Below are 20,321 nucleotides of genomic sequence, written 5' to 3' on the forward strand. Positions count from 1 at the left end.
AGGGAAGCCCTATAATGTATATATATTTTTAAGTCTCTATTGAATTTGCTACGATATTGCTTCTGTTTTATGTTTTGTTTTTTTGGCCGCGAGGCATGTGGGATCTTAGCTCCCTGATGAGGGATCGAACCTGCCCCCCGTGCTTTGGAAGGCAAAGTCTTAACCACTGGACTGCCAGGGAAGTCCCCCCATAGTGTATTTTAAAAGGATTTAAAAGCACTAAAGTAATAGGTCCAATAATTACAGTATTTTCCCAAATCATTGCATGTTATCCTAAAGGATGAAAGCTGTCACCTTTTAAGTCACACATCAATTTTCTGTCTAAATTTAATAATTTTTCTCCTCAGCAGCCCCAGTCTGAGTTGGGGAACCACCTTCTTGTGCTTCTAAAACTTTTCCATTGAAGTACCTCGAATAGCAGAAGAGGGATGCTTATGTGTCCCCTTTGCTCATTCCCCAACTCTGGACCCACAACCTTGACTGCTACTGGCTTAAAATTTTTCTTGAAGCTAGGGTTTTATCTTAAAATGAGTGTTGATATTGTATTCTCTTCCACAATGTATATGTTTGTTTTAACATATGAATTATTTGTCTGTCAAATTACTTAACTTTTTCCCCTAAAAATTTTAAGCAATGCAGCTCTCCCTGGCCCACCACGAGATAACCCCAGAAATTCTACAATAACACAAACATTGATAAAGGTTATATTTTTTTATTGCTCTCTTCTGTTCCCATTTTACAGATAAGAAACAGGTTTTATAAAGTTCAGCTACTTGTTCAAGGTCGTAAACTCATGAAGTTCATGAGTGGCAAAGCCATTTCTAACCCGTGTTAGAAATTTCTCGAGGTACAAATCTATAATACAAAACCATGCTGGGTATTAAGGCAACCCTGTCTTCAAAAGAAATAAGAAGGTAAGTTTTAAAATATTCCACAAAGTTAGTGACTATGAGTTATTCATGTACCGGGTGCTTAGTTTCCCACATAGCTTGGAAACAATTAATTTTGGGTAAGCATGCATGTTTTATGTAACTGTACCTACTGGCAGTAATGCTTCATAACTAATGCATTTTGGCAAAAAAGAATAGGGGGCTATATCTGGCAGGGTAAGAAGGGGTGGTTTTCATATTTGAACAGAGAAACAGAGACTCATGTGGGAATCTTTGCTGCATTTATGGCACTTTGACAGACCCTTGAAGATAACCAATTGCATGGCCCACGTGCTAGTCCTTCCCTGAAAACCCTCTTGCTTGTGAAGAAAAACTTTAAAAAACCTCAAGTCCCTGAGTTTCATCGTGAGGATTCAGGACCAATTTTCTCTTTCTTAAAAGGAGAAAGAACCAAAATGGTGGGAAATTCTTTGCAAGTCTTGTTTTCTCCTCAGTTGTTCTCTCTCTTCTCCATTGCTGCTGTATTGGCATCTTCAACCCTTGTGAATAAGCATATTGGAAATAATTATTATTATTATCATTATTAAAGTAACTATTGTCTTTATCCTCATTTTAGAGTCATGTATCTATTTAGCAGACCACAGCAGCTAGTCCAAGCTAGTATTGTAAGATACAAAATTATGTTGCTTGCATCAGTTGGGAATTTCGTGGAATTTGCTTCTATTTGACTATATTTCCAGATGGAACCATGTGCCTAAGTGTTTGTTTTAGGCCTCCAAGAAGTCATTCCTTTGCAATGATCTGTAGCCAGACTGCTCTCCCTTGGGACTAACCTGTGTGACTAATTTGAGTAGGAGTGTGATAAACTTTGTCACCGCTTAAAAAGAGGCTAAAAATACTTCCTTTTTTTATTGGGCTTTTTTTCTTTCCCCCTCCATATTATCTAGCAACACTCTTCAAGGGATAATCAAAAGGAGGTGGTGAAGATTAGAGCTGATTGGGAAGGTTCTGAGTACCCAAGCTTCATTTCAGAAGCTTCACACCTTTAAGCCCCAGGGAAAAGTTTTGACCCCTAGCTTTTACAGGTTTTGTTGTAAAATCCGAGCTGCCCAGAACACTTCGTGGCTAATGGCTTTAGCAGAAGTGATTTTACAACTAAAGATGGCCATCAACCAGGCTTGCCGTAGTTCATTGTCCAGATCTAAAAAATGATCGTTAATTTGACTTCTTGTGCCAGTTAAATATTTCTAAAAAGTGTTTCTTTTTAGGTTGCAGTCTTGTGATGCAAACACAGTAAATGGAGGCAGGGCTTCCCTGAAAGGTGGAGCAGACAGACATGGTTTGGAGATGGAGCACATACTGAACTGGGGGCTGCAGAGGAATTCTTGTCTTAACCCTGTTCTCTACTCACTGAGGGACCTTGGCCAAGTCACAGCCTCACAGACCCGCGTTTCGTTAACTTTAAAATGAAAGATTGGACCAGCTCTTTGGTTTTCAAACCTCCCTCTTACCCGTTCCTCCCCAACAGCAGAGCCTTTTCTTCTAGTGAAATTTTTGCAGGACCCCAATATATAAAACAGATACAGGTGGAGATGTTTTGTTAATGGAGGGTACAGGGGAAATCCCTGTGTGGCCTCAGTTCTGGCCCCTGAGACACTTCTACGTTAACCTTTCTTTAAGAGCTCTTCCGGCTGTGGCATTCTATAATTCTAATTAATGTGAATTGAGCACTATGAATATCAGTGGGCCTGGGTTTTTTTTTCACTCAGTACCCACAGAAGGGAGGAAAAACATGGTCTTAAATTTCAGCATGATTTAAGTTAGTAGAAGGTGTAATTCATTGATATTAAAGATGAGTACATGTCTAACATACGACTCTTAGAAGTTGTGGAAATTCACAATAGAAACCTTCTTCCTTTGCCCCAGAATGCATGGAGCAAGGATGCAGAGGAGTAGATAAATGATAAACCTTCAACCATTAGACCTCACTTCCTATCCATTTCCCACTGCGCCCTAATGCACAGCGCCGTCTTTTTTCTTCTCCTCCTCTCTCAAATCCTAGATCACTGCACAGTTTAGAATTTTGGCCCCAGAAGGGGCTTTTCTTGGTTCCTTATGTCTCTCTCTGTAACTGGAGCCAGCTCTGAAGTACTCTGATTTCTACCTGTCATCTCAGCTAAGACCTTGCAGATTCAAACTGTTGTATAGGATTAAATTCTGTGCCTTCCAGGAAGAATTTCAGAAAGCGTTCCTTTGCTGTTGTTAATTGTAAAATAAACAGGTATCCCTCCCAGGGAGCAGAGTTTCCTTCTCCTTTGGTGGCCTTCCCTCTAGCAATACAGGAGCTGCTGGGACCAGATTTACACCTACAATTCCAGACCAGTTGAGAGCTCCCACTTCAATTTCCCAGTTTGCAGCATTTCGCCAACCCATGTACCAATGGCTAATCATTCCAGCCTTTTCCGAGCCATGGTTTTTCCCCACCAGCAGTTTTTCCACTGATTGCTAGAACTGTACCTCTGAGTCAGGATTTCCCCTCCAAAATACTAATGGCAAATACTGTCTAGCATTTTCTGTCAGCCAGGCACTGTCAACTCATTTGGGCTCTTTGAGAATGGCCAGAGCAAGGCCCAAGTGACAGGATAGGTGCAGAGTTTCCAGAATCCTTCTTGGCTTGTTAGAGAGAGCCGAATGACTTGCAGACGGGCAGGGTGGGTAGATCCCAAACGAGTGTCCTCCAGTTAAAACGTACAACTTGGAGAATTTGGATTTTTTTTTTTTTTTAACAAACAAATGAGCCACTTGAGTTGCTTAAGTATGAAATGATTGTTTGGCAGGTGAAGTTATTATTATTCTATTATGTTAAAAATGATTAACAAGGGCTTAATTTCATTCCAAACAGATTGTGTCAAGGCAACTGGGCGCTGCAGAAGTACAGTGAAATATGAGCTTCTTGAGCCTTTAGTAGAGGCTGAGCTAGAGACCACAGTTAGTCCTACCCTTTTCTAAACAGCCACAGCCATGAAACTTTCTTGACCTTTTCACCTTTAAACTTTGGTTGAACTTGGAAAGAAGACTTTTGAATTATAAAAAAAAAAAGAGAGAGAGGGAGAAAAAAGAGAAGAAAAAAGAAAGGAGGAAAAAAAAAAGGTTGGGGGAGGCTGTGGACGAGATGTGGAGACTGGGAGAAAAGGACTGATTATATGTTAGCCTAACAGTAATACTAGGAAAATAATCCTCCTCTTGTGTATGAGTTTCTGCTACTGGGAGCCACAGGGTAATCAGCTCACATGACATACCCAGAGGCTAATGCTAGTCTGTGCTGTTTTTGAACATATTCAAACAAAGACTGATTATCCAAACAAGAATTTGGACTGCAGCAGTCGGACCAGTTAAATTATAGTTAGTAAAACTTGGCGCCTTCTGAGCTTGGAATGTTACAATTGCAGCTGGATCTTCGTTTGTCAGGCAGCCTCACTAAACAATAAAACCGGAGATTTTTATCTCCCCAGGACTCAGTTTAACTCCTTGGATGCAAAGAGAGAAGTGCCAACTCTCACAGCTTGGGCTCCTGGCAGCCTCTGTCTCTCCCGTCCCGCCGGAGTTAATGAGGCATCGGCGTTTTCGTGGGGTTCTGTAGGGAAGTGGGAGTGTGAAGGCAAGTTGCTCATTTTCTTATTAGAGAGAGAATTGTTGTTATTTGTTTATTCCTCTAATTAACCTTTACTAAGTGCTACTGTGGACAAAGCCCTGTGCTAGGTACTCTGTTTATGTACAAATGCCTATAACAGACAGCATAAAATAGTTGTCAGAAGGTTACAAGATATTATGAGTAATTTAGTGGAGAGAGATGGGGAAGATAAAAAAAAAAGGCTTTTTGAAGAAGGTGTTATTTGAACAGTAGGCTTGAATCTTCAAAGGTGACTCTAATGGTGATTTTATGCAGAGGGCATGACACAAATAAAGTAGTAGAGGCAGGAAAGTTGGATAGTGGATGTGAAGGGAAGTAGTAGAAGCGAAGGCTGAAAAAGTTGATTGAGACTAAAAGTAGACTGGGAATGTCAGGCCTAAGAGAGCGGCCTTTAAAAAGTTATCTTCTGTTTTTATAATACATAGCTGTCTTTAATAATAAGTTAACATATATTGAAAGTTTATCTTTTTTTTTGGACATTGAGTGCTCATAATAATTCTCTGAGAAAACTGCGATTCAGAGAAACTAGTAACTTCCCCAAGATCACACAGCTCATAAGTAGCAGAGTCAAGGTCAAACCCAGACTGACTATAAACCCTCTCCCCAGCTCTTAACGACTTTTCTGTTCTCCTCTCTACGCCTTTTAAATTTGCTGACTTTATGATCACAGTGCACAGTGGATTAGGCATGTTCTTCTATGGAGGCAAGCATGGATTACCACTGTTCTTGAACTGGATGGTTCTAGTGAAAAGAGTCACTTTACATGGATGATCTTTATATCAGAGGTCAATATACAGTTACCACGATCACCACTCTGAGTTGGTTTAAGCATATGGGTTGTAATTACAAGTTCGTGTGAACAAGAGTGTTTCTTCTTGACCCATCCCATCATAACGAGACAATCTGCTCTCCTAGTTACGTCTGGCAGTAATTTTATGGTAGTACAGGGCCGACTTTGGCAGTCAAGGTCCAAAGCATTTATGACTTTGCCTTTTCTGAGAAACACAGTCGATACGATGAATATATGGCTCCCCGTTCCCTGCTTCCACAGGGCATCTTCACCATGTTCTTATCCTCTGCTGACCCTGCCACTGTCTTGTTTTCTTTCCTGTCCTCTTTGATATACTCTGTTATTGTAAGCCAGGCTTGTGGCTTCTGGCAGGGGTGATTGGCAGGGTCAGTCAGACATAAGCGCTGAAACGTGTGTCCCAGAGGTGGAAGCCAGATTTCCTCTCCGGGCCCTGAGGCCAACTCCTGTGATGGCTTTGTGGCTAGAAATAGCAAAAATCGAAATGCGTATTGCAGATAGTCCAGACAAGCAAATAAGAAATCGAAATGCTTGAATGCTTCAGATTTTTAACTTTACTAGTGGATATTTTTAACAACGGAAGCAATATAACCTATCTTTGTGTCAATTTTTCCTACGTATAGGATGGGTTTACAGTTCTTAGGGGAAGATCAGGTGCTGATTTAGTGAGTTTATTTTTGAGAAGCAAAAGCAAGAGTGAATAAAATGGGTTACCATACTGTAGATAGTGGGAGTTGATTGGCACCAACATCCTTATTTAGCTTGGGTTAAAAGTGAATTTGGAGAGGAAATACTAGCTTGAACAGAATTATCATCAAGGATAGTTACATACCCAAGAGGAAAGCCTAGGTTTGAAATACTGACAGATTAGGGGGGTGGGTATTTGTTTGCTTTATTTTGTTATTTAATTCAATTTGCAAGGCCTCTAGTAGATAGCTCTGACACCTTTGAGAAAACTGTTGAAATTCCAGAGACAAGCTTTCTATAACTTATGATGCTTTTGGAAATTTGGGTGGCCTAACGATGAGCAATTCTTCCTTTCTGATGTTAATCATTTGTATTTTTATCAGTGGCTCTAAAATTAATATAAAAAGGGAACTTCATTTATTTTGGGCAGTCATGTTTCAGGAGTAGCAGAGGATAACATGCTACTGTTAAGATCTAGATCATGCTAAAAGTATTAAACTTAGCTTTTGGAGATTAGGTTTTCCCTACTTAAAATTAAGAACTTAAAGATTTTAATCAAGATAATCTTACAATGTCTTAAGGTGCAACTTATTCGGGAGGTGATACCGCTTGGAATAGTAAAGACCAAAGGAGAAATTGTGAGTTAATGTTTACTCTTTTATTACTATTTTAATCAAATGGCTTTACAACTTGACCTTTTAAATGTGCATATATTTTTTTAAAAGAACACTCAGGTGTGTGAAGCCATACTGTTGTATTGGAAGTTCGCAGGCCTAAAAGTCTTATACTTGAGTTTTAAATATGTATATGATAAAAATATTTTGATTGGGATTTTCTGTGAGGGCAGTTACATTCTCCTTGTGACCTGCATTTTGGTGTGGGTATTTGGATGTTTGGGAACTGTAAGCATGTCACCTCATATAATAATAATAATAATAGCAGTAACTACCATTTATTGAATGCCTACTCTGTGATGGACACTTTTTTTGCGTGTGTGTGATAAACACTTTATGTGCATATTTTCTTATCCTCACAACTATCCTGCCAGATAGAATAGTATTTATATTTTTAAGAGAACTGAGCCTAAGATAAGTGATAGGGACAGGCTTTGAACCCAGGATTATCTGACCCCAAAGTCCATATTCTTTCCACTGCACCATGATATTACAATGGAATGAGTTGTAGTTGATGCTCGTTTAAAACTTATCCATTTTAGCACACATACTCTAAGAAGTTCAAGACCGATCTTATCTTACTCAGTAGACTGGATTCATTTACCTGTGTCTTTCAGCCCTGTGACTGACTATAAAGGGCTCATTTCTTTTAAATTAAATTCAAAAACACTGAAGTAAGTCTTAACTAAAACCTTCCCCCAAAAGAAGCATTCTTAAATAGTACCAAGGGTGGTTGTTCTTGAGAGGATTTTGATGAATTCAAGGGTAAAAATAGTCTAGCCATTTGATTAGATTTCAATATGCCACCCTTACTTGGGAACTTTCCTCTGTTTGGACAGGAGAGGACTCTTGCCATGAGAAACTGTCTGCTCCCTCCCCGACAACTCTCACTCCCTGTCTCTCACCCTTCAGAAGAGGCCAACCTGAAATTACAATCCAATTAGGCTTTCTTTGGGGGACCCTCAATACGATAGACACACTGAATTAGGTAGATTTGACATTAGAGGTTTGACTATTTGAAGGTGATTCCGGAAGTCAATAAGGAGTTTGCTCTTTCTACCGATTTGTAGGTTGGTATACAGGAGAGAGTGGCAAAGCCAGTGAACCAGGCTGTTTGACCACCGAGCGCCTGTATCTCCCTTTGGCTCTGCTGTTCTCTACTTGTTGTCTTGTGCCAGGATTTAATACACACACACACACACACACACACACACACACACACACGCATACACACACACACACCCCAAATGACTTAGCCATCTCCTTATGCTAATAACAGAAGAGAAGAGAAAGTAAATAAGCCTAATAAAATAATAATTTTGAGATAAAACCAGTTTAAAATTGTACTTTCTCCCCTACTCATAGCATGTGACACATAGGGGTTGAAACAAGGTTTGTTGAGTAAATGCTTAAGTTTTCTGAGAAGGCTAAGAGCCTTCAGGATAATAGAATAAGATTCAATGTGTGTGTGTGTGTGTGTGTGTGTATGTTTTAATTAAAGGGGAATGGTTTCTCGGTGATAAGTATATCTAGGACCAGAATGGCTCTTGTTATTCAAGATGAAGGAGCCAAGAACATGAAGAAGACAGTATAAATATCAGAACCCAAAAGAGACTCTTAGATATGTCCCGATGAGCCCTAAGTCACTATACCTAAAACACATAAAGACGTTTAGAGTGTTTTAATAACTTTCATGTCTATTTTGGACTCAGTCCATATTTGGTTAATGTTGCCAGACCCAGATTCTAGCTATCCTCCCTTTATATCTGATGCTTTAGACATGATGAGAACTTCTTCACTGACTAGCCCGTGACGCTTAGACCCTTCCTCCAATTAGAAAGACATCACTGACTGCAAGCTATAGCAAAGAGCTGCTGTACAGAACCTGCAGTTAGCAGAGCTGCTGTACAGAACCTGCAGTTAACAATCTCCTGAAATGAAAAGAACCTGGAATTCAGGAAGCTAAAGGAAAAATTCACCTTCAGAGCCTCACTTCTGCCAGTCAACCTGCTTTTTTACAGAGGTTTATCCCACTTCTGAGCCGATGTTTAGGAGAAGGAATAGTGTTGATCAGTTTTCCAAAGATTGTCATGTCCCGCGCTGCCTTTATGAACTAATCCCTAATCCCAGTTTCTTCCAAACAGATTGAGAACTTTATAATCTCATATAATGGGGTGCATACTATCTCATTATTGGATATATCAGGATTTATTTTGCCAGTTCTTTAGAAGATAGTGTCTTTAGAAGACAAATAAGTAGGTTTTCAACACGCTAAAAAATGCACAAAAAAAACTAAGGAAAGTTCATTCAGTCTGTGGAAATAGCATCGGCAAAGGCATCAGTTTGAAAACAGTGTGACTAGAAGTTAGCAAAAATGTGTCATAAAAGAAAAACAATAGGTAAAATTCAGAAGATTTTTACTTTATTATTAAAATTGCCTGATGCTCACAGACTTCATTTATTCTACATTTTACAAAATGGGATATACAGGGAAGGAGCAATGTTTTTTAAGACTTAACTGAAACTCCATAGGATTTGTGATTTCACTATTCATCCTCCTAAACGCAGTGTAATAGACTATAATTTTAGGCAGTATTTAAGCAAATATTACTGATAAATTAATAAAGTTGCTTATTTTATTTATTTAGGCTGCATTGGGTCTTCGTTGCTGCTGTGGGCTTTCTCTAGTTGTGGCGAGCGGGGGCTTACTCTTCGTTGCGATGCGCGGGCTTCTCATTACAGTGACTTCTCTTGTTGCGGAGCACGGACTCAAGGCTCACGGGCTTCAGTAGTTGTGGCTTGTGGGCTCTAGAGTGCAGGCTCAGTAGTTGCGGTGCATGGGCTTAATTGCTCCGCAACATGTGGGGTCTTCCTGGACCAGGGATCGAACCCGTGTCCCCTGCATTGGCAGGTGAATTCTTAACCACTGCACCACCAGGGAAGTCCTAAAGTTGCTTATTTTAGAAGATGTAAAAGTTGTTCCCATATTATCTGATGTCCATCAGTTTTTCTCTCTGGTCGAAATTTTATATGTAAAACTCAAAGTCATAGAAGTCCTCTGCCTACCATTCAGTGGTTTCAGATGGTAGGCTTTAACGTAACAACTGTGAGATGTTGGGCTATCATAAAAACCAGTTCCTCAGGGAACACCTAAATTTAGTACTTCTTTTTAATGGTAGTGAAAGTCTCATTGAAAGAAAAAACAACAGGAGATTGTTAGGGGACCTCTTCCTGCCTAGTCCTGAGGGATATGGAGCTGATGGGACACCTCTTTAGGTCTAGAGACCTGTTCTTTGTGGACTCAATGTAATGTCAAAGCTGGAAGGCTTCCTCCTCTGACATGTGAAAAACCTGACACTCTGAGGGTTCAAGTGATCTATGTACAGCGATTGACAGGGCTGACACTTACAATCCCAGCCTTCTAGCACCTGGATTTGGCCTTCCTTACATACTGATCAAGGATTGTTTTCTGTCCTGGGAGAACCCTGGACCTATCATGACCCCAGGCCTGGTCTAAGGTGGCATTCTAGAGATGGTTGAGTTAGGAATAGGTCTAAAGTAGGTTGCAATTGGTCCCTGGGTCTCTCCCTCCACTTCCAAAACTGTCTAAGGATTTCGAGGAGCCCCAGCCATCAGAGGGTACACTAGGGGTAGTATTGTATATCCAGTAATATTTTGGACATGACCTACCTGGCATGGCCTGATTGGAGATTGAATACCTGAATTATACCAGCTGCTGCAGGTGAGCTCTCTTGGTTGGCAAGAGAATTTCCTTTTCTTTTTTAATGCAAATCTTGCTTTCGTTTTAATATAATATCGACCATTCAGCCTTGACATGATTTAAAATGAATGTGGCTAGTTTTGCCTATGAATATGTGTGTAGAATAACTTAATTGACAAGCAGTCATGAAGTTCTCCTTGAGGCTGATGTTATCCCATCATTCAGAGACCCATTTTGGTTAATTTGTTTTTTCATATAGTTTCTGGTGGGAAAAATGCATTGCTTTCCTACTGAAATTAACTTGATTGAAATGTCTTAGACTTTGTCATTTTCCAGCGGCTGAAGAGGTTATTTCCCAAGTGTTTAATTTTTTAAGTACAGTGTATATTAATGTAACTGCTACTTTCTCACATTCATCATTCCATGAAAAATTATCAACTGCATGCATTGAACAGATTTATATTTACATTCCAAATTCCCATTCACTGTAGGGTTTATTTAACTTTGAAGATATCATGGAAATTTGATAAAGATGAGGTTTTTAAAAACTTGTACCATTTATTGATTTGCTAAATATAATTTTCACATTTTCTTTAAAGTATTCTATAATATATCTTTCAGAAGGAAACACTTAAAGAGTAATGCAATCTACAGGAACTGTTCAATCAGAAATAATGAGTGGAGAGGTCACTTGTCAAGAACATATTTTTTGAAATACTTACATTTAAGGGTTTCCAGTCTTCGAGGTAAAAAGTTCTGCCATGAAAAATATGGACTGCATCGGGCTTCTGAATTCTATACAACATGTCACGATTTTTGCTCCTGGGCTAAAGATAGAAAGTAAAATAAAATGTTCTTTGTCTGTTTAGTTATCCTTGACTCCGTGAAATTCTCCAAAGTAATTACTGGTGACCACAATACCACCTACCAGCAAGAACAGCCTTGACCCTGTGCCAGCTGCCTTATTGCTGACCACAGCTGCTCTTGACTAGAGCAGATGTTTCTCCTTTTGCCTTGCCAGTAAAATTTTATTGATCAGTTTTGCACATAGAGAGCAGTATACTCTGCCTGAAGAGCGGCCAGAGATCTTAGCCACCTTGTACAAGAAGGTTAGATTTCCCCTCCCTACCATGAGGTCCCCACTCCCAGGTTCTGTGCATCCTACTTCCCAGGCCTCGGGACTTGTAAACTGCAGTCCTCTTGGGTTTGCTTCCCTACCCACCCATGTAATTTTCCCAAAGAAAATAATGTTGGAAGAGCAACCACACTTGTGGTTGCAACTTGCTGCTTTAAAAGGCTGTCACATTAGAACTTTGCTCCTACCAGCTGTGGGTTTGCAAAAAGGAGTTAGGGTACTTTGTTGGGATGTTTTGTTAGGATGCTTTTCTGAATTTTTCCACATCTCTTCGGTTTGGATGTTGACTTGGAAATCTGTTTTGAATTAGCTTCTTTTGGAGAGCTTTCTGCCTTCCTGAACACTTCTTGAATCCTTGCCCCACGAAGGCAGCCAAAGGAACTTCTTCTGATTGTACGTATCAAGGGTGGCACCCTGTTTGAGTCTGAAAGTTGAAGCACTTTAAAGGCCTGTATTTTGCTTTGGATGATTTAATACAGTTTCCCTGTGTTGCTTGTCCAGAGGTAAAGGAATAGATTTTTGAGTTGAAGCTGAAGGGAGGACAGGTAAGATATAAGATCAGAGGGTAAAGGCCATATGGTGAGAATTTGTCTGCCTTGTGCTTTCGTAACAGGAAGTGGCCCTGACCTGAGTCCCTCAATGTTCATTCCAGGAGTGTGTCATTGTGGAAATTTATCTAGCCAGCTCTGTGGGCAGATGACCAGTTCTGATAGCCTGATTTTAAGGCTCCTAACACATATGATACCAGGACTTCATTGAATATTCTATTTAGTCCATATTAGGATACATAGGTCAAGGTGAGTGATTACTTTTAGATCTATAGGTCAGGAAGTTTGAGGCACATTTAATGCTTTAGACCACTTGGAGTAGTTTAAAGTAGTAGTATATCCTCAAATACTTGTAACACAAAACTTGATTCTTCTTTGATCTTAAAAAGAGGAGCTTTTGTATATTCTTTTGCTACTTTCTCTGCTACTCCTGTAAAAATTTATTTTTAAAGTAAGAGCCTTGAAAGCAATATCAGCACTGCTAGACTGGGTATTTGGCACAGGACTCGGGTTTTTTTTTTTTTTTTTTTTTTTTTTCATGTTCCCAGAGCAGAGCACTCTTTAAACTAGGATGAGAAAGTTAATTTTAATCCTCCAAAGGCTTATTTGCTAGCACAAAAGGTCATGAAACACACCCAAAAACTATATTGCTGAGATCTTAAGGAGAGAGATCTCGGCAGCAGAGATGGACTCCAGTATCCCAACACAGAATTATTTCCCTGGGTGGAGAAACAGTTTGTTTTAGACTTCCCTGTCGGTCCAGTGGTTAAGACTCAGCACTTCCATTGCGGGGGGCACGGGTTTGATCCCTGGTCGGGGAACTAAGATCCCGCATGCCTCATGGCACGGCGGAAAAAAAACAAACAAAAAAACCCAGTTTGTTTTAGGAGCACCAGTTAATGCAAAAATGACTGAATGGAAGGGCTTTCCCTTAACCTGTCTAAGGGAAACTCTTGGTTTCACATTGTTTCATCCCAGAAGAGAATTCTTTAGAAGTGGTTATAAAATGGTGGTAGAAGAAGTTATTTCCAGGATGTTTAAGTAGCTGTTCTCTGTCCAATCTTTTTATAATTATAACCACTTGACCTATGATCTGTCAAAAAAGGGAAAGACTTGCCATATCTAGCTTGCAGACCCCTGGAGTATGAAAATAGGATGACCCAATTTTTCAAAGCTTTCTTTTGAGCCGATTTTTTTCGGTTATTAAAATGTCACCTGCCCCAGAGATTACGAATCACAAATTGGGGACTTCCTTGGTGGCACAGTGGTTAAGAATCCGCCTGCCAATGCAGGGGACACGGGTTCGAGCTCTGGTCCGGGAAGATCCCACATGCCGCGGGACAACTAAGCCCGTGTGCCACAACTACTGAGCCTGCGCTCCAGAGCCTGCGAACCACAACTACTGAGCCCGCATGCCACAACTACTGAAGCCTGCGCGCCTAGAGCCCGTGCTCCGCAACAAGAGAAGCCACCGCAATGAGAAGCCTGAGCACTGCGATGAAGAGTAGCCCCCACTCACTGCAACTAGAGAAAGCCCACACACGGCAACAAAGACCCAATGCAGACAAAAAAAAAAAAATTCAGTTTTGATAGATTTATAAACAACTGCTCCTTCACATTGAGGATTCTGACACATTATGAAAATCGGCCCTGCTGAGCCATTGCAAGAATTCTCAATATATTGTGCAAGTTTTGATGGCAAGGGAACTGAGAGGAAGGCTTGTTTTTCATAAAAAAAAATTGCTTTAGAAACTAAGGTTGTAACTGAGCACTGCTCTGTACTGTATCAAGCCATAATATCCAGTGAGTCATGAAGACATTAGGGAAACACTGGAGACATCATAAGAAACATTTGAGTTAATGTTTGAGATAAGGAAGATGGCTATCTCTGAAAAGAAACTGAAATTAAAGGGCACATGGTCCCATTTTCAGATGACTAAAGGGAATTCCTTCCAGTGACGCTTCCTTTACTCACCGATGGTCATCCTGTAGGTGGTGAAGAGCCAGGTGGAGAACTAGAAACCAGGTTTCTGAGCTCCCGTAGGCCATGAGACCTTGGGTAAATAACTTGCCCGTGTTGGCTTCAGTTCCTCACCTGAAAATGAGTGATGGACTACATCATCTCCATGGATCCTTCTGGTCGAAGGAGTCTCTGTAAATCTGGTTTTTGAACATTGTGTTATATTAGATGTTCCTGGAAAGGTTTTATCATTTGTGGCTGCCATTGTGGTGCTTTGTGTCACTGGGAGTACTTAATACTTGGACCACTCAAGAGACAGTTTCCTCCTGGCCAGGAATCCAGATGGCCAAATGCTCCCATCCCCCGGCCCTGCCCCAAGAAACCCTTCGCTTAGAAAGGTCATTTCATTTCCTGTGAGCCTGTGATTCAGGTTTATATCACTGGTCCAAGAGCTGGGCATCATTTGTCCATCTGGAGGGTGGGACAATGGAGACCTCAGCCCCTCAGACTCTGTCAAGTGACCCAGCCTTCCGGGGAGTTGTCAGCCTGGTGACAAGCTGGTGGAGAGCCCAATCCTCTGTTAACTTCAGGCCTAATTCTAATGAATTTGGGATTCCTTGCTGAAAAGCAAACTGGATCTTGGTATGTCCAAGACTCTGCCCTTGAAACCTCTGGGCTGATGACTGATATGTTAGTCTCTTGGGACAGGCCTGTACAGTTGAGAAAAGTAGCAAGAGCATCAGATCTCCGTGGGTCATCTGGCCCCCATAAAAAAGCAATAGCAAACTGGGAAAAGGCTAGACTGCACAGTTCCCAGCTATACTGGCTTATTAGACAAAGCCACCCACTCCATCTTTGTTTATAGAACTCATTTTCAGGAACAAGTGTTTTATAGTGAGGTGGATGTTGTTAAGAAGCTATTTATAATGGAAGATCTCAAATATGTGAGCCCTCTATCAAGCTTGATCTAAAGGAACTTTGATGGGTGGCAGTTTAGGAGAAAAAGGGAGAAAAGGATAAGGAAAAAAAACTAATAAAAATAGCTGAGATCACTCAACAGTTATCAAGAAACAGATACTACAGTTTTATAACACTAAGTACTAAAAGTATATGCACTCTTAAAAGGCAATTAAAACGTATGCTCTGAAACTATAAAACATTTTCTTTTCATCTGCAACATAGAGGGCAGATTACAACACATTAATAACGTTTTGTTTAGAGTTCAGTTTCTGATGGTTTCCAAATGTAGTCTGTGTAGATTAAGCAGAAGGAGTCCAGTTCCCTTTTTTAAGAGCGCTTGTAAAGGAAAGCAATGTGGTAAGATTGTTATGAAAAGAGAGTGTATTTAGGAAATAGCACTTAGCAGGGTCTCTCTGAATGGCTGCCAGGTCAGGAAGCTGAAGTGCAAGGCTTGGCCCTTGTTCAGCCCCCCCAGTTCCAGCTCCTTGACCACACAGTACGTCAGGAACATGTCACAGGCCAGCCAGGAAGACTCGGCCCCGCCCATGGGCCAGCTTGGCACGGCTGCTTTCACATAACCCAGGGCTCCAGAGGGGCCAGAGGCAGGCATTCCAGGGCCACGGGAACATGCAATTTTTTAAAATAGAAATGAAGAACTTAAAAAAAAAAAAAGCCTGGGAATCAAACAGTTGCTGAGTCCTTATGGAACATGGTCCCTCATGGAGAATGTCAGAGCTGAAAAGGGCCTTAAAGGTTATCTCATCCTCTGCCCTTGTCTTACAGACAAGGAAATTGACTTGGATTAACTGCAGTGGCAGAGTCAAGATGCAACCCGTAGCTCTCAGTTCTCAGTCGGCTAACCCCACTGGCTCCACCTCGGTGGGCTAAGTCTTCTCTCTTGGGAGCTCTGTCCTGTCCTTAGCGTCCTGCGGTGCTGTGTAGGAGCCCTGTGGACCCCCTCCCCCTTGGATCTTGGCGATTCAGTGATTTGTTGCTGCATCATTTGCTCCCGCTACTTGCCTAACTGCTCTGTGCCTCAGCCTCAGTTTCTTCATCTGCAAAATGGAGATAATATCAGGGTTAATTCCTCATAGAGTTGTTACGAGAATTGACTGAGTAAATAGATGTGACGTTTCTAGTGGCTGGCCCTTAATAAGAGCTCAGTAATGTTAGCTGTTATTATCATTAATAATAGCATTTATTGGCCTTATTATCAATACTATCATTGTGATGTCATTGTTACCCCTATTGTTTCGACAGTCACCCTCAGGAATTTGGACCTGGGGGGGATGGAACATGAGCTCTATCACTAGGAGGCTGTCAGACCCAGGATTGAGGGGTCATGAATACCTCTGGGCTGGTGTTTCATGAAGTCCTACCATCAGATTCCAGCTGAGGAGTAGAGGTTTAGAAGTGGGTTGTTTTTTTTTTCTTTGATTGTTGTTGATGTTTGTTTTTGTTTTGCATTTTTATCTTTGTTATGTACTTTCAGTTGAAAGGGACTTTGGGGATGATTGAGTGATTATATATTACAGTTCAGTCTCCTCAATTTACATGTGGGAAAACTGAGGCTCAGAGAGATAAAATTTGCCTTATGTTTTGCTGCCCTAACTTCACAATTGCCTGGAACTCTTGTCTTATTTATATATAAAAGAAGACTGGAGGAGAAAGAGCCTGAGGATAATACCCACAAGACCTCAGTCCTTTAGCTTTTCTTCTACATTAGGCCCACGGAGACCCTATTAAAACCCCAGTTGTGACCTTATTCCTTAGCACAGAGACAACCCTAAAGAAAAATTCAAGAGAACCAACCCCTTCCTTAGGTATTAGAGAACAATCCCTATAAAAATTAAGTGGATTTTTTTTGGGGGGGAGGTGTTTTGCTTTGTTTTTTGTGCTTCATGCTTTTATTTTTTGGATGTTTGTTTTTTATTTAAAACCTTGAAGAGACTTAACCCTGTTGGGCTGCTACTGCCTCACCCCAAGCATTGTCCTTTGAGGCCTCATATGGTACTACCTGAAAGAAGACTTACTTTCCCAGTTGCTTTAAAAACTGTGAGAAGCACATTTCTGTGCTTAACATAGGCTCACTGGTTTAAAAAGTAAAATTACTTTCTTAGTTTATGCATCAATTGTCTTTTCCTTGAGCTTTTTTTAAAATATAAATTTATTTATTTTATTTATTTATTTTTGGCAGCATTGGGTCTTTGTTGCTGTGCGCGGGCTTTCTCTAGTTGCCGCGAGTGGGGGCTACTCTTCCTTGTGGTGCGCGGGCTTCTCATTGTGGTGGCTTCTCTTGTTGCAGAGCACAGGCTCTAGAGTGCAGGCTCAGTAGCTGTGGCATGCGGGCTCAGTAGTTGTGGCTCATGGGCTCTAGAGCGCAGGCTCAGTAGTTGTGGCACATGGACTTAGTTTCTCCGCGGCATGTGGGATCTTCCCGGACCAGGGCTTGAACCCTGTCCCCTGCATTGGCAGGCGGATTCTTAAACACTGCACCACCAGGGAAGCCCTCCTTGAGCTTTTATCTCTCCTTCGCCCTTGTGTCAAATCAGTTTTCCTGTTTTTCTAAAATGATTGACCAAGTAGTTGGTAAGATTAGAAAATTTAACTACACTGCTTAAATAGCAGGTAAGTATAGTATTTGATTGCTGGAAAGGTCTTGCATGCTTAGCAACAACAATACTACAACAACACTGATTATTATTTACCTAGAAAAATCAACCATAAATTCATCCCAACTCTCAGTAAGAATATTTTAGCTTTTCGCTTTTAAGGTTTTAAGCTCTGGGATTGCCTGGCTACATTGAAACACCTGGTACCTTCCTCTCTGGGACTCTTTTTAGTTTCATTAATCTAAATTTGTTCTGACGGCACTGAAGCAGCTTTTCTAAGAGCTGTAATTGTCACAGGAAGAGCACAAAGACTTATTGAAGTTTCAGATTTTGCTCTGTTTGGAGCTACCATAGATTGGAACCGATTCTCCATCCTCATCTCTGCCCCAGAGTTGGATGAAAATATCAAAGCTTTCCCTTCTCTGATGCTTGTCGAACATACCCTTCCCAGCAGCTAATCACGTTCCTAATTTTCCAAAGAGCAAAAGCAAATCTCAAGAGGTAACTCTTCATCTCAAGGTCATCTGACAAGGTAAGAAGAGAGTTTGGATGAGTGCGCCCAAGTCTCTTTCCCTTATAGCCTCTAAAAGTCATCCATGATACACTTTCTTTAGTTTCCACATCCCACTTTCCTACATTTCTTCTTAGTTTGACAATGTCTGGAAATCATCGTGGGAAACTGGTGGTGACTTCCAGTGGTCAGAGATTTTGAATATCATCAGCACCCATAAGCCTTCCCATCCTTCTCCAGAACCCCAGTGGGCATATCATTGCACCCTGTGGTGTGAGTGAGGGCCCTGGAATCAGAGTAGACTTGACTTTGTGCTTCTTGGTAGTTGACTTAAGTGCCAACTGCATGTATTGAGTGAAGCTTTTCCATCAGAATGATCATTTTTTGGGAAGACTTTTCTAAAGACGTGTTTGCTTGACCACACCGTGTGTAGAGTTTGGGGACTAAAGATTTCCTGATTGAGCTGCTCATGTGGAGACCCTTACCACAGCTTTCTTTCCCTGAGCTATTTATAGTAAAGTCCTGGCAATTTGTTTATACGTTCAGTGAAAAACACCTAATAAAATAATAAGTGGATGGCGTTTGGCTCTCAGGAATTTGGGGGCCCTTGCTAGTTTCCTTGCCAAGCTACTTACATGCAACTTTGCTCCTAGACTTGAGGGATGGGAGTTGCCACATTATCCATTTTCCCCTGAAAATTGAGTCTGATCAAACCAGAAGCTTATTTTCTGAAACTCCAAGTCAAAAGTATATCATATTTATTTTCTGACTTTAATCTTTACTTTTTACACTTAATAAAATGTTTCCCACCCATTGTCAACCTCTACTCATAGTCATAGGCTAAACGGGCTAATGACTCATAATTGAGGCTTCTTTTTTAACATGGAAGTGCTGTGTTTCAAAGTGCCTTCAAAGTGACCCTGAGCTGGACCAGACGACATGGGGTCATTAAGCCTTCCTTCTTCAAGCCAAGAAGTAGTTTCTTTTTTCATGATTTCTTTAAACAGAATGTCTTTGTCTGTGGAGTGCTATGCATTTGAGGTTGATGCCCACTTCTTGCCTTTAAAACCATTGAGTCTGGGGCCCGGAGAGAGATGAGTAGGATACAAAGGTGAACAAGAGACAGGGCCACACAAAAATAACCATTACAAAAGGGACTCTTCTCAATACTCTGTAATGACCTATATGGGAAAAGAACCTAAAACAACAGTATATGTGTAATTGATTCACTTTGCTGTACAGTAGAAGCTAACACAACATTGTAAATCAACTATACTCCAATTAAAAAAAAGAAAAAGAAATGTTAAAGAGAAAAAAAAGGGACCTAAGGGTTTTTAGGGTTGTTTGTATCCTGTGGCACAGGAACCCAAAGTAATTTCCTTAGCCTTAAACCCAACCCCCAAACGCTACAGATGGTCTTTGTTTTTGTTTTAATAAATTTATTTATTTTATTTATTTATTTTTGGCTGTGTTGGGTCTTCGTTGCTGCGTGCGGGTTTCTCTAGTTATGGCGAGCGGGGGCTACTCTTTGTTGTGGTGCACGGGCTTCTCGTTGCAGTGGCTTCTTTTGTTGCAGGGCACAGGGTCTAGGTGCGTGGACTTCAGTAGCTGTGGCACGTGGGCTCAGTAGTTGTGGTGCACGGGCTTTGTTGCTCCGTGGCATGTGGGATCTTCCCGGACCAGGGCTCGAACCCATGTCCCCTGCACTGGCAGGCGGATTCTTAACCACTGCGCCACCAGGGAAACCCCTGCAGATGGTCTTTGAACAGCCTACAAGTAAGGGGTAGGCCTTACTACTGCACTTATGTGTGTCTCTGAACCGTTTCTGGGGGTGAACTCAAATTCTGTTTAGGTATTTTCTCTACCAACTCAAGAATTTTGGATTTTTAAAAATTTTACATTATGCTCTAGTTATAGAGCATTTCCCCCTTTTAAATCTAAACCTGTGAGATGGATGTTTTCATCCCCATTTTGCCGATAAGGCTTAGAGAAAGAAACTCATCTAAAATCACATTGCTAAAAAAGGCCAGAACCCTGGCCTTCAACCCATATTCTCAGTCATTCCTTCAAGAAAACTTTTTACCAAGTTACCTTCCTTTGAATGGAAGACTTCAGCGGCCCCAG

General features: G+C 40.9%; 1 protein-coding gene across 7 annotated transcripts in view; it reads left to right on the top strand.

The window, feature by feature from the left end:
- BCAS3 (BCAS3 microtubule associated cell migration factor) overlaps positions 1 to 20,321 on the top strand; it is a 575,920-nt gene that overhangs the window by 442,641 nt on the left and 112,958 nt on the right. For 4 of the 7 annotated variants that reach the window (XM_049701671.1, XM_049701669.1, XM_049701668.1 and 1 more), the window contains one exon: positions 6,658 to 6,714. The exons of the other annotated variants lie outside the window; for them this stretch is intronic. In XM_049701671.1, the coding sequence (XP_049557628.1) occupies positions 6,658 to 6,714 (57 nt within the window). The remainder of the gene's footprint in view (positions 1 to 6,657; positions 6,715 to 20,321) is intronic. 7 annotated transcript variants of the gene reach the window in all.

The sequence above is a fragment of the Orcinus orca genome, chromosome 19 (assembly GCF_937001465.1).
Source record: "Orcinus orca chromosome 19, mOrcOrc1.1, whole genome shotgun sequence".
In the NCBI taxonomy this organism is placed as follows: domain Eukaryota; kingdom Metazoa; phylum Chordata; class Mammalia; order Artiodactyla; family Delphinidae; genus Orcinus; species Orcinus orca.